This window comes from Halichoeres trimaculatus, unplaced genomic scaffold, assembly GCF_033239565.1.
Source record: "Halichoeres trimaculatus isolate MK-OKI-2021-1 unplaced genomic scaffold, fHalTri1.1 fHalTri1_scaffold_17, whole genome shotgun sequence".
NCBI lineage: Eukaryota > Metazoa > Chordata > Actinopteri > Labriformes > Labridae > Halichoeres > Halichoeres trimaculatus.
The window spans coordinates 30,951,920-30,967,109 of record NW_027437195.1 but is presented as its reverse complement, the minus strand read 5'-3'; the positions used below and the strand labels follow the sequence as shown (position 1 = coordinate 30,967,109).

Sequence of the window (15,190 nt, the reverse complement as noted above, 5' to 3'; positions counted from 1 at the left end):
ATTTTTAAATTTCAAAAATTCGTAAAAAATAAAAAAAAAACACTGACAAACATCAAAAAAGTGCTTGATTTTGAAAAATATGGAATTCAGAAAAATTTACATTTGCAAACAGTTTTGATTTTTTTTTAAAACTAAAATATGCAAAATTTTTCACAATTTGGATGTGTTTTCAAAAAACCTGCAAAATCCTAAAAAAAATGTGTTTTTTTTTTAATTTCCAAAAATGTCAAAAAATGATATCCAAAAAAGTGCAAAAAGTTCTATAAAATTTTTAATTCATTCTGAAAAATGAGTTGTATATTTGGTTCAACAAAAGCATCCTTACAGGTAAATTAATGACTTTACTTAATGCCAATGTCTTTAATTATAAATACTCTCCTTAAGAAAAATAAAAACTCTTTAATTCAATCATAGTCTTCTAAGCTACAAGGAGCCACTGCAAATGGGCCAAAGAGCCGCATGGGGCCCCAGAGCCGCAGGTTGAGGACCCTTGTCTCAGATAGAAAGAGGGAGGCAAAGGGTTCGGGGTGAAGAGGTGGCCAGGAGGGAAGGTGTTTCTGTCATTAGCTCCAGATTAAAGCAGAGGGCGACTCCAGAGGACTCACCTCTGATTCACACAGCGGTACCGCAGGCAAGGACAAGCTTCCCAGGAGACACGAAACATACACACACACATGTGAGCACACATGTTGGAGACACTGAAGTGATTCAGAGGCTTACCCCGCGGGCACACACACACACACACACACAGATATATCACCCCCTCCTCATTTAGCACAGCTACACACAAATGCACCGTGACTCAAGAGAAGCAACACGCCGACTCCCACACATATGCCACATACAGAGGCACATGACCGCACACACATTCAACACGGTCGAGCTCATTAATCGAATCTCCTGTTTTAATTAGGATTCAGATCAGCTGCTCGGCTAACCTCGCCCTCTCACAAACTTAAGGTAAAGACTTGTGCTGCTGCTGCTGCTGCTTCCTTCAATGACTCCAAAAGGACAAATTCCTCATACACAGTGAATCAGCCAGACACATTTTTCAGGAGAGGCCTGAGGTGCCCCGTCAAAGCCAAGTGGAAAAAAAGAGAGGAATTATGATGGCGCTAACACAATATCAACTTTACCATGGAAAGGCCGTATGTGACGGTGTTTAAGCGCGGGCTCATGCTCTGCAGAAGGCCTGTCCAATCGATCGCCAACACAAGGCGGTCATTTTTTCTCACGCAGCGGGGCATGTAAAGGCACTTTCACACACTTCTAATAGGCTGCTTATCCCCGCTGCAGCCGCAGCAATGGTTGGAGCACGCTCAGTGTTGGGACTTTTGCCCTGAAAACATCATTCCCTGAGTTTCCACAGAGGCTCCATTAGGGATCGATAGGATATGTTTGAGGGAATCAGATTGGCTCTTTCACTTTCTGTCTGCTGCTCCGGAGCCTTCAGAGGAATCAATACGCTCACATTTCTGCTAATTCTGATTAGACTGGGGAAATGTTTATTCAGGGGCTCTATTTTAAGAAATGTGCAGTTTTTTCAGTGTTTGCTCATGCTGTCGACACCGTCCAGCTGTTTATCTTAAAAGACGAGGATGAGACAGCTTAAAGTGTGCTGCCTTCATCTGTCCCGGCTGTCTTAATATCAGGCCAGGTAAGGGCTGCGAGGCTTGATGAATTAAAGCTGCAGACGATGCCAAGTAAAGCCATTAGGATACAGGAACTCAGGCGTGTGTCTGGCTCACCGGTTGTCATGGCTGCGGTGTTTATCACCTCTTTTCCTGCCGACAGAAGCCCAGGGGCAAATCAGATTGGCTTCAGACAGAGGGAGAGCTGGTGAGTGAGGGGGAGGACATATTGGCACGGCGGAGGGGTGAAATGCCAGCACGCTGCAGAGGGGAGGCAGAGGACAGCCATTGGACAAATGTCAATGTGGCTTATTCATGATAAGATTTGCTTTTTAAACGTTTGACAGGGGATGAGGGAGAGTTTACTACTCACATTTATCAGTCTCATTCAGGAAGTCCTCACATTCAACCCATCATTCAGTGAAATGCATCATTTCTGAGCATGCACCTGTCTTTCATTTAGCTTGCTCACCTTGAAAAACACAAAAAGCATGACTCTTTCTTCTCCACCTTTGAGGACTGCTTGGACCAAGGGTCTTCAGCCTGCAGCTTTGGAGCCTCATGCTGCTCTTTGACTCCTTTGCAGTGGCTCCTTGTAGCTTTAAAAGAATGTATTAAAATAATAAGGAATTTTATTTTTCTTACACAAGGCATCAATGATTAAACACAATGACACAAGGTTAATGAACTGCCAACCTACTGGCTTTTCCAATTGAAATTTCAATTATTTTTTAAACATTTACAAATTTAGAATTTTCAACATTTTTCTTTTTTTTTTTTTAATTTTCATTTTTTTTCAACTGTACAAAATATTTGAATAATTTCCAGAGGTTGATGTAATTGAAATTAAATAAATCACCATATTTAAAGAATGCCAATTTTTTTTGAAACACTTGCATTTTTTAAAAATTTCAAAAATGTTTGAAATATTGAGAAATTTAAGAACTTTCCAAATTTTTCATTTTTTTCTGAATATTTTTTCCTCTTGTAATTTTTAATATTTTTTGAAAAATTTCCTGTATTTCGCTTTAAAGAAATAGCAAATATCTGAAATTCAAAAATTGTCTGAAATATTTGTTAAATTTAGAAATTTCAATTTAAAAAAAAAAAATTGCTGATCTTTTTAGTCCCAATATTCATTCTTTATTTTTGCAAATTTTTGTTATTTTTTGATTTTGCCATTTTTAAGATTCATATTATTTTGGAAAAAATGTAATTTTAAAAGTTTGAGATTTATTTAAAAAAAAAAAGTTAATTTAATGAAAATGGAAAAACAAAGACATCACATTTACAGTTTCCTAAATTAAAAAATAAAATAAAAAATAAAAACCTTTCTAGTATAGATAATCATTATTATATTCTAACTATACAGAATTTTACTCACTACATAGCCTCTATTGTGAAGATAAAGTAGGTTTTCTGACTCGGGACTGACTTCAGTCCAGGTGAGCTGAGACAAAATGGCTCCTATGAAACTAAAGGTTGCAGACCCCTAGCTTGGACAAAATGCTAACCCTTTAAATCTCCAACTTTAGTTTGAAACTGTGAGTGGCATTTGCCCAACCTCCCCCCGTGGCCCCAGCCTGCCACCTAGCGGCCCCTGCACCAACCTTCCCTGTGTGTCTCCCTGCACAGGTGCTCCAGGAGGTGTGTGGGACAAAGTTCCACTCGAAGGAAGAGTGTCACGTGGCTTTAACTCGCACACAATTCACTTTTACTTCAATCCTGAGCGGCTGCGCTGACGGAGCTGATTAAATAAAACGACAAATTATGACATTTAGTGCCTCTGACAAGTGGTCTGTTCAACATCCTCCATCTCCTGATCATGAGCAGATGGCTCACAGCTGCCGGGTCCGTCCAGGTGTCAGGTGTCCCATCCTCAGAGCTGCTTCTATCTAACCGCTGCTGACTGCACCGACAGCACGTGTTCCCGCTCTAACCGCGCCTCTGTACTCAGGGAGCCAATGAGGAGGCGGGAGAGTGGAGCGCGTGGCCCTCTCAGCGAATCAGAGCGCTGGTTGGGGAGATGCGGGTGTAGTGAGGCCCATGTTCTGACAGCAGGCTGAAGGTATGTTCCTGTGTTATTAACCGGCTTTAGGAGCTCATATTAAAGAGTTATCTCTAAACTAAACGCTGAAGCTGATTCAAAGACACTCATTAATTCATCTCACAGTCTTCTGCTCGTTTTATTGTCTCTATCTGTGTTTATTTGTGCTTCGAGGACACTTTCTGGCCTGTTTTCGCTGTGTTTGAGCTCCCCTCTCTGTGTGCTCAGTGCTGCCGCTCGGATGAGAGGCTCAGGTTTTGTTTCTGGGGCTGGTATTTTAGCTGACATCTCTCTGAATAGGGCGAAACCACCAGACAGCCTGTGTGAATAGCTGCATTGTGGACGCTGGCTGGTGTGTTTGACAGCACAGGTTCAAACCTAGCGAGGCCTCTTCCACACACACACTCACACACACACACACTCTCACACACACACACGGGGCTTTGGGTGACATCTGTGCTGCTGTCGGAGCTTTTATAACGCTGTACTCCTCTGTCTGTCTGTCAGGGAGGCTCTTCATCATAGCTGTGTTGGGGCTGACACGGTGTGCTGCCTTGCTGAGGGCTAAATTACCGGTGGCAGCGAGCTGTCCTCTTGTTTATGGTCGCGCCTTGCTGTCAGCCCGCAGTGCCAGAGTGTCATCATCATCATCATCATCATCATCATCTCTGGAGAGGATGCTGAACAAATCCAGAAACGCCCCAGCGTGTGGGTCTCCGGGCTCTGGCCAGACTGGGGATGTCCGGGAGGAGAACCGGACTGTGGTGGACTCAGGAGAAGGAGATGGAGGAGGGGAGAACAATGTTGGAGACAGTGAGATCATCAAGTCCCCCAGTGACCCCAAGCAGTACAGGTAAACGACTCTCTCACGAGGGATAGGAATCGATTCACTTTGGTCGACTCCGACTCTTCTTAACGAATCCTAAGATTTTTGAATAGTTCAGAAGTTTTGAATGTTTCTGTCAACTATGGGAAAGATTTTTATTCTGTTTTCTTTCAACATCTCTCTCACTTATAAGGACAACATACTGAATTTTATCACTTAAACACTGCTGAGGAAAATAGGTTCAACAGCCACCAGCTGCTTCCCAGCTCCGGCAGGTCGAAGCCCAAGCTTCCTGTGGTTGCTGGAAAGGGGCGGGACAGGAAGTTGTGCACGGAAACTAGGGCTGTGTCCGAAATGGCATACTAACATACTACATACTACATGGTCGTTGTGTATATACTGTATACTACGTACTATAAGTATGATTAGAGTGCCAACCTTTTACACTGTAGTATACTACTCGGTTTCCCATGATGCATTTCAAAACCTCCGACGACAAAAATTGGAAGCACACATAAGTCTATGGAAGCACACCAGGCTGTCAAATATATCTGTTGATTCGCTACATTTGAAAGTTTTAAGAACATTTTAGGCGAGAAAGTCATCACGTAGAAAACCAAAATGTGGTCATTTGGGCCACAAAACGCAAAGATACAAATTTAATTTCGACATTTCGAACATTCTGTTAAGAGCGCCAATATGCTATCGAAGAAACTTCCAGTTCGGTCCAAAACAAGAGCCCAATTTACAAAAGCGTTAAAGAACTTAAAGGAGATAAACGGGTGCTTTTATTTTGAAAACGGGAAGTTCGCTAGTGGATGTTTTTTAGCTAACACTGGTCTCAAGACGAATTCATCTCTCTTCAAAAAATAAAAAAAATGTTTACTGCTCGCAGACACCGAAGACGATCCGTCCGTCGCCTCAGGCACTTTATTTCTTTGTACTTACGTTTAGGTTTCCCTGTAGAGCTAAGTCCATTTTAGTTGCTTCTCATCTTGTCATCTCATTCTGTATTTACGTTTATAAATACAGGGCTCGCAATGCATTATGGGGCGTGTCAGTGCGACTAGTATGCCCACCTCCCATACTTACAATTTTTACAGATATAGTATACATCCAGGTATTTCTCGCTCACACAATCTTTTCATACTATTTAATGTGAACGCACTACATACTATTTTTGACGTCACACTTAGTATGAGTAGTACGTTAGTATGCCATTTCGGACACAGCATAAGAATGTCCCGGTTCCATTTTCTTTTTGGTTTTATTTCCGAACCAATCTGATTTTTTCATAATATGTTTTGCTGATACTGATCCGATTTAATACCTAGTGATGGTGAGATGAAGCCTCATGAGGCATCGAACCACTTGAGCCAAATGGTTCGAGAAAGGGTTCATCTCTCAAAGCTTCATTTGCTCACGAAACCACCTGCTGGTCAGGCACATAATCACAGGCAGTTATGGCTTAACCACATAATGCAGTGTTTCTCAATCCCGGTCCTGGGGCCCAGAATCCAACACACCTGATTCAAATGATCAGCTCGTCATCAAGCTCTGCTCGAGCCTGATAACGAGCCATTCATTTGAATCAGGTGTGCTGGAGTGGGGTAACGTCTAAAACATGCAGGGCAGGGGGTCCCAGGACCGGAATTGAGAAACACTGACATAATGTGTGATTCATTGAACTTCTGCGCCTGTTTTTGCTCTTGGGAATGACTGTTACTTAGAAAAATAAAAATAAAAAAATGTTTAACCAAATAATTCCTCTACATAAATGAACACATATTCATATAAAAACATTTTTGAATATTCTGTGTGTAAATTATCCATAAATGTAAGTATCAATGATATGGCAGGTTGTATAATAATGTTTTTCTGTTGCTTTAGGAAAATTGCATGAGCTTAAACAGGCAGAGCACAGTGAAAGTTTGGAACTAGGGAGCACTGAATATGCTTATACATGGGCAATGTAATATAATATACAGTACAGGGGAGATTTTACTCATTTTCATTTTGAAATAACAGCTTCTCAACTGTTTCCAACTATTTTCAAACTAAAAATGCTATCCCAACTCTAGTATCAACACTATCAGTGACTGATCAACTCTCTATAACAAGCCTACATCTTGAATGGAGCCTGATGGGCTAATGCTCCTGTCAAACCTCGCAGTAAGCTCTGAACCACTTTCCGAAGCAGTCACATGGTACAGTCGGGCAACGAGGCTTCGGACGTCATCATTTTTGGCTCCTCCTCCTGATGAAGCAAGCCTCGATACACGCTTCACGGGAACGCCCCCTCCATTACTCGATACACACTTCGAAGCCTCGGCACATCTTGTAACATCACTACCAATACCTTCCTGTAAATCCTGTACTCCATTGTAAATAATGAATCTTTTATGTTGCATTAAAGTGGGCCCTGTTGGTAACACTCACTTCACGAAAGTTGCAAAGCGCTGTTTTAATACTAGAGCTGAACGATTTTGGAAAATAATCTAATTGTGATTTTTTTTTTGACCAATAATGCGATTGCAATTTAGCATACGATTTTTTTTTTTTTTTCTGCATTGTCCACTTAACACAAGTTTTAAGTCATTTTATAGTATGACTAACCAACAAAAGATACTGTTAGCATTTAAAAAAACTCTTCTTTGCATTTCTTATTTGATAAAGAAAAAGGAACACTGTGAAATTTTACTGACCTCCAGTTGTCAGTAAGAGGAACAAACCGTACAGAGAAAGTGACCAAGGGGTACAGCTCTACCATCTACTGGATGGATCTTTGTATCCTTCAGGGTTTTTTTTGCCAGAAAGAAAACAGCATTTTGACTTTTGCTGGTTTTAAAAGAGAATAAGTACAAGTTACTTTACTCCCTCCAGGTCTGTGAACATGAAACTTTTTTTTTCTAATTGCAGGCTTTGCGATCTGAAAATTGTGATGTCGATTTAAAATCGATTAATTGTTCAGCCCTATTTAATACTATTGCATTTCCAAAGAGAAGTAGTCACACACAACGAACATGTTGAAAACACATTACGACAACCGATGCTATACAGTCCTCCAAAAATATCAGATATTCCTAGTAGAGAAGACATGAAAATAGCTGTTAACTTTCAAAATAAAACAAAGTGTCTCCAAACCATCTATCCACTGTAGAGAGACTTTCCCCTACTTCATCTTCCCTTCGTGTGTTGAGTTGAGACGATGCCAACTTTTATCCAACTGAAAAACATTTAAAACACTCTTCTTTCACCTCCTTATAAATATACCATACCATACCAACTTTATTTATAAAGCACTTTTAAAAACAACAACAGCTGTAAACAAAGTGCTGTACAGGTAGATTGAATTAAAAGGATAAAAACAGATAAGGAAAAACAGATACAGAAAATAAGATACAGAAAATAAAACATAGTAAAAACAACTAAAAGCGAATAAAAACAAATAAAAGAGAATCAGACCAGGCAAAGGCAAGGCGAGATTATTATATAGTACATTTCAGCATGGCAATTCAAAGTGCTTTACAGGCAGGACAAATTATAGAAAACAATTAAAATTCAATTAAAAAGGAGGCTAATTAAAAAGATACAATAAAACAAAACAACAACAAACAAACAAACAAACAAAAAATTAAAATAGATTTTAAAACAGATTTTAAGATCAAATTTGCAGTGCAGAATTAAAGACAAGATATTAAAATGAATTTTTAAAATGCTCTAATAAAAGGCAGTTGTAAAAAGGTGGGTCTTCAACCTGGATTTAAATGAGCTAAGAGTTTCAGCAGACCTGATATCTAGAAACTAAGTCCTGCTGAGGTTAAAAGCCAAAAAATAAAAATGGGTTTTAAGATGATTTTTAAAAGTAAAAATATAAGCAATGCATGTTTTGTACCTGAGACTGGACGTTTTTATTAACAAGCATTCCTGCAAAACTCATACTATACCGAAGTTAGCGTCACAATGGACTCGCTTCTTCCCATGTTATCATTTTGAACGAAGCTTAGCCTAATTTACGCTCGTTGTCGTCTTATGTGATCATTTTCTTGGGACTTTGTTTGTCAGGTCTTTACATATAAACCAAGACTTCACAAGGCTGAGATTTAAAGCTATGGTGTACGATTTGTTCATCTTAAAAATACCGTTTATAGGGCTGTTATGGTCCTATGGTCCAATCTACACAATATAAAGACCAAGAACAAAATAAATCCATTCAGTATCCGCTGCAAAGCTGCATACTAGTTGACTAGTTGCGCAGTTCGGATTGGTTCGTGAGTCCATCCAATCCCCTGTCTCCCTCGCTGCGCACCGTCATGCCCATGGTCCCACCTCGTCCATCCCCACTACCCCTCTCACGTCAGCTAGCTGCTCAGCTACCGAAGCGTCATGGAGCCAGAGAAGACCGAAACCAGGAAGCTGTTACTGTGACCCTCCACAGGGAAGAAAACGGAAAAGTTTCAAGGAAAAGGCTGAAGCAAGAAGAATTGTGAGAGATACAGGTGCCAATAGAGACTGAATAATGGAGAAATGTACGAGCGGTGGAAAAAGCTGCAGAGGGATTTGGGACTGATGTCAATAGATGTTAGCATAAGTTAGCCACACATCTTTAGCATTGTAAACTGAGCTGGTGAAGCCAGGTAAAGCCCACAGTCGTCTCTCCTCTGATCAGATCGTAGACCTTAGCTTTAATGCTGAAAGATTTACGTCACTGTCGGGAACTGATAAGATGCCTCAAACCTATGAACGCTGGAAATTTGTCCATAACCAACTTTATCTCCTACATGTATTAAATCTCCTCCCCTGTTACGTGATTTATCTCCTCTTTAGTCTCAGTCATTGTCACCAGCACAGTTTTACTCGCAGCTACGATCTAAAACCAGAAGGTGCCGAGAAAATGACCCAGATCCACTAACCCAGATCCAGAAGCGATATGAAGCCGCTCCTCCAGCAGCATTATCGTGGTGTGATGAGACGATTTCATGCTATAAGCACACACCAGCGCCTCAGGCCTCTGAGGAGCGTACACAGAGAAATGTGCTGTGAAGAAGCGTACAGCTTCAGAGTCTCCGAGGGGCCGAGACGCCGTCTGGTTGATTTAACAGCAAGACAAAACAAAACAAACTCCGAGTCCTCTCCGCTCTTTGACCCCTGACCCCGTCTTCTCCCTGCAGGTACATCCAGCTGGAGAACGGGCTGAGGGCTCTGCTCATCTCAGACTTCAGCGGCCCACCGGCGTCTGAAGACGATGACTCGGATGGTGAAGAGGAGGAGGAGGCGGAGGAGGAGGAGGAGGAATCTGGAGATGAAACGGAGGATGAGTCTGAAGAAGAGGATGAAGACGAGCAGGGCAGTGATGATGATGACGACGAAGGGAATAAGAAGAAGAGAGGTGCAGACAAACAGGTACAAAGGGAGGTTTTAATGTGGCACGTTTGTTAATTTTTAGCAGCTTTGAGCGTGATCAGAGTCACAGACTGAGTCACGCTGAAAGGAAAATCACATACGCAGAGATTATTAATGCATCAGCACAAACTGAGAGGCTATTTATAGAGCTGCTAAACACACAACACCTGTTCAGAGAAGAACAACCAGTGGACTCAGATCTGTGTGCTGTTTTCTGTGTGTGCGTCAGTCTGCAGCGGCTCTGTGCGTGGCAGCGGGCAGCTTCAGCGACCCCGATGACCTCCCCGGCCTGGCTCACTTTCTGGAACACAGTGAGTATGAAACAACGCAGAGCAGGAAGTGCGTCCTCTCTCCGCTCACAGGTGTTCTTTGTCTTCAGTCGACTTTATTTATCAGGCCTCGAGTATGAGTATGAAATGATTTAATCTGTTCGTGTGTTAGAGGACACAGATATTTTTGTGACAAATTGTTTCACATACTTATTGCACAAGTTCACTTTCAGATTCGCACATCTTGACTGATCTTTTAAGACCCAAATAATCTTGTTTTCTCTGACTCTGTAAACACCAAAGTTACTCAAGAAGAGTGGACTCTCTTCTTTTATGTCTCTCTTCCTGTTTTTGATCCAAAAAACAGACAAATCAAACTTTTTTGATCACGTTCATCTCGGGTGCTCCATCCTTTGATCCTCTCCATGATCTCCGTCGTCTTTTCTCACGATGGCGCCGCTCTTTCTCTCTGAACTACGGCGACACATCCTCAGTTGGAGCGTGAGCTGCCTCAACTTTTCAGACTCAAAGCATCTCGCTATGCCTCTGTCATCTCACATCTTCTCCTCATATCCATGCTGAGCTCTCGTCCAAAGAGCACACCGCTCTCACCCACAGACGTTTACGAGCAGGATTTTAATTGACAAGCTCAACCAGACTCCGCCTCCCTCCGCTGAAAAAAATAATTTACTTCTATGGACGCAGTAAACAGTAATCGACTGTCAATGGCAGCGAACACAGACATTTAAATTAATATTTTCCAGTTGAAAAAAAAAGGATTTACAAATCTTCTCTTTTTCGTGTATTCATTCGATTAGTCACGCAGTATAATTTTGTAATGCCCTTACGCAGATATAAGATTAAAATGTGATTAATTAGATCAATTAATTACAAATCCTGTAATTAATTAGATTATTTCTTTTTTTTTCCCCTTGTCTGCATTATCTTTTCTGCTGAGCACTGTGTCTTATGACAGCGTTGAAAAGACCTATGCATTTTTTTTATTTCTTTATTTCGATTATTTCTTTAATCTCCTGACAGCACTTTTTACCACATAACGGCTTATGATTGTACTTGAAAGTGGGGTCCACAAAAAAACATCTGCTGAACAAAACAAACAGGATTTTGTGGTTTAAACTTGTGTATGAGAATATTTAATGATTTAGTCTTCTACCAAAATCTGTCTGAATTGAAAAGTGTTGCTTCTGATGTTGAATATTGATGTGATTAAAATGTGATTAATTACGATTAATTACAAACAGCATAATTAATTTGATTAATTTTCTTAATCAAATCCCACCACTTGTATTTTTGTGTTGTATTTGTACTTGTAAATTATTTTACAAGTACATAATTCCTAGAGTGTGGGAAATCAGATTTACTGATACACATACAAATTCAGTGTTACAGTTGTTCAAACATTTTGCACCCAAAATACCTTCATACTGGAGTTACGTAACACAGTTTGCCTCAGAGGCTCAAACACCCCGTCTACGCCCCGCTGGGTTTGAGGAGTAATTTTGCTATTTTAAATAATTCAGTGTACCCTCTTTTCCTTAACCTGTTTCGTCGACTTTTACTCCGCTTAATAATTTGTGACATTTCCCAGAATATCTTCCGACGAGCCACAGAGACGCACGCAGGGAACTTGTTGCGCTGAAGTTTCTCACTCCTCTTCCTCCTCCTCCTCCTCCTCCTCCTCCTCCTCCTGCTCGTCTCTTGACATGCCACAGATGTTGTAAATCACATTCTGTTTTTCCTGATGCGTCTGTCTGAGCAGAAATTGTTCGATCTGCCTCTGTGATAGATGTGGTTTCTGAGCATTGTTCCCTCCCAAAGGTCTGCTTGAAAAGAAAGCCTCGCCATTCTCACAGCTGTCACCAAACGTTAACTGCAGTATTTAGGGTTACATTTACAGCTGCACGCAGAAAAAAATAAATTAAATTCTATTGTGGCTTCGCTGGAAATACAAAGCCGCTCTGTCTGTGTTTGGCCCTCGACAAAACCACGAACACGAGGCACATACCGGAGAATCTGCGCTTGATTTTACCTTCAAAGTCATTTCATTTCTTTATTTTCTCCTCTCAGTGTTGTGCTTTTTTTGTTTGATATGTCCCAGTGGTGTTCATGGGCAGCGAGAAGTATCCCTCAGAAAACGGTTTTGATGCCTTCCTCAAGAAGCACGGCGGGAGCGACAACGCCTCCACCGACTGCGAGAGGACAGTCTTCCAGTTTGACATCCAGAGGAAAAACTTCAAAGAGGCTCTTGACAGGTAAAAAGGATCAGAAGTTTCTTTCTTTTCAGAGAGAAGTCTTCATAACCACCAAATGACTTTCAGACAAACAGAAAACACAGGTTTGAGAGGAGTACAAAAACCAAGCAGCCAAAATAACTCGTCTGGACGGTCGTTACAAACAACTCGCTGACGGAGACATCATCCGTCGTCCTCGGAGACAAAACGTTTTCCCGTCATGAGCTGTTTGTTTTAACCACACTTACCGTCCTGACACATCCACTGTTTGTCTGTAATCGGGAGTTAAGAAAAAACTGAACGTGCTCTTTTAAGTTTGGTTTCTGTCAAGTACAGAGAAACATCCTGTTGTTGTTTTTCACTGAGCAGCTTGGAGGTTTTCCTGCTTTGTATGTTGATGTTCATACCTGTAGCTACGTCAAACTGGAGGTGACATAAGTTGTGTTTCTGTGGGAAAAAACGTTTTGAGAAAAATAGCAACCTTTACGCTAGCATCCGTAATCAAACCATGACTCAGCAAACGCTTGTTGCTTTTACAGCTGTGGAGACGCAGATTAGTCAGTGATGGACACAGAGGTTAGTCAAAGGGAACATTTATTCATTCATCGCAGAGTATTAGACGTACTTCAACGTGCTTTAAAATAGGGATAGACCAATTATCATCGGGGCCGATATTTGGCATTTTGAGGCATATCGGCATCTGCCTTTTTTTTAATCCGACGGCCAATAAGAAACAAATTTAAAACTGCGTTGTTGCGGCTCTGATGCTCAGTCCTCAGCACTGTCTCACCCACAGCGCCATCTGATTGGCTACAAGCAGAGCCATGGCTTGGGAAACAGCCAATCAGCAGTGCAGTTTTTACAGTTATTGCAGTCACACTGAAATTTTGTAAAACTTCATTTACTGTAGATTATTACTGCTTTTTACTGTTTATTTACTGCCGAGCCTGGGAGCTGTTTAATAAGCTCATGCTTTAAAGGGAACCCTGGCTACCTGAACGTCATTTTCCTCAATGACCAGTGTTTTTACCAGCTACATAAGAACGATAATAAAATCTCTCAAAATATCTTAGTTTGTATAAAATTTGAAAAAATATTTTCACTCGTAGGTCGCCATTGTTGTTTACGCCGCAATGACGTCTGGGTAGTGATGTCATACGGTTGCACCGGTCTCAATCTCATATAGGATTTAACCTCACGACGCAAAGTCATGTCGTCTGTTCAACCATTTCAGTTTGAACCCAAGAGAGACGTTAGTGAAAATGACAAAACTGAAAACATACAATCAAACGAACTTCAAAATGAAGACGAACGAGGACGCGAAGAGGCGAGAGCCAAAGTCGCTGGTGTGCTTGTGGCTGCTGCGGAGAGGGAGAGCGTCTGCTGTAAGGACGTTCACTTTCTGTCATCAGCTGTTCAAGGTAGCAATATCCAACTGTCCTTTGATTAAATTAATGCTATCAAAAATAGTTTCAGTCACTACAATCCTTCAGTGTTGTGTTTTTTACATGAGGATGACCGACGACTTGATGTTGTCCAATGAAAGTTGTTTACGGCCACAAACGATTTCTCACAACTTCCTGTTTTTCGTGTCTTTTGGGAAGCTGTGCAGACTAACATCAGTCTCCTTGTTTCCTTTCGACTGAAAAGTGGACCCAAAAGCAGCGCAATGTGGCATTATAATAGTTTTTTTTCACTCCTGAAACCTCGTGACTTACGGCGATACTTATCGGCCAATATTTACTCATTAGCTGCTCGCCATTTTCAGAGCATCTTGAACGATCTTTCAAGACCCAAATAATCTTGTTTTCTCTGACTATGTAAACACCAGAACTACCTAAGAAGAGTGGACTCTCTTCTTTTATGTCTCTTTTCCTGTTTTTGATCCAAAAAACAGACAAAACGTACTTTTTTGATCATTTTCATCCCAAGCGCTCCATGGCCGTCTTTTCTCACGCTGGCGCCGCTCTTTCTCTCTGAACTACCTTTGACACATCATCTCAGATATTTTGTTTTGTTTTGTTTTGTTTTGTTTTTTTTTCCATTATCCATTATTGATATCAGTAACGTCATTCTGGGCTGCTGCTCCTTCTCCTTTCCTTCTTCTCGTCAGTTTCTGGCAGATTAGTCGTTACAAAGGTGCACCACTGCCCCCACAGGTCACACATAGAAACTTAAATCGCTCGCACTCTGATATTTTTGTATGTCTATGCTGACGGGCTTCTGTCCTGTACCTGCAAGACAGATTTAATCTCGCTAGATCTCATCACACCCCTAGGCGCACTCATTACCGTAACTCTTCAAATATATGAGCAAGAGGAAAATTTTCTCACCTCTTCCTGTTTTTATAACGGACTCAGTTTGTTTCACAATGGACTCAGAATGCTGATTTATATTTATCAATCAAACCATTTATTTGACTGATATTATACTATAGCATGAAGTTTATTTCCAAGTATAACTTCACGAGCAGCTGCTTTTCATTTAGCTGGGCCAACGTTATCAGAAATCTTTATCATTTGAAGAAGACTTTAAAGAATCCTCTCAGCTCATCTTTGTTTCAGGTGTGTAAACTCTACCCTGGCACTTACACCTTTATTAGCAACCGTACCGTTAGCTTAGAGCTCAGCCAGGATAAAACCAGAAGTCAGTCTCATCCCAGAGATCTGTTGAAACGGGAACAGATGTAAACGTCTCACAGGTGCTGATCCACGGTTAAACATCTCTTTTCCTGCTGCACAGCTTCCTGTGGGTGGTTAACT

At 41.1% G+C, this 15,190-nt stretch overlaps 1 protein-coding gene across 2 annotated transcripts in view; it reads left to right on the top strand.

Annotated features, from left to right (window-relative positions):
* LOC141806034 (nardilysin-like) overlaps positions 1-15,190 on the top strand; it is a 48,506-nt gene that overhangs the window by 2,402 nt on the left and 30,914 nt on the right. The window contains exons 1-5 of one of the 2 annotated variants that reach the window (XM_074691257.1): positions 3,020-3,699; positions 4,186-4,531; positions 9,676-9,907; positions 10,137-10,218; positions 12,296-12,449. In XM_074691257.1, the coding sequence (XP_074547358.1) occupies positions 4,356-4,531; positions 9,676-9,907; positions 10,137-10,218; positions 12,296-12,449 (644 nt within the window). In that variant the 5' untranslated portion in view covers positions 3,020-3,699; positions 4,186-4,355. Of the gene's footprint in view, positions 1-3,019; positions 3,700-4,185; positions 4,532-9,675; positions 9,908-10,136; positions 10,219-12,295; positions 12,450-15,190 lie in introns of those variants that run through there. The other variant, XM_074691258.1, reaches the window with a different exon arrangement.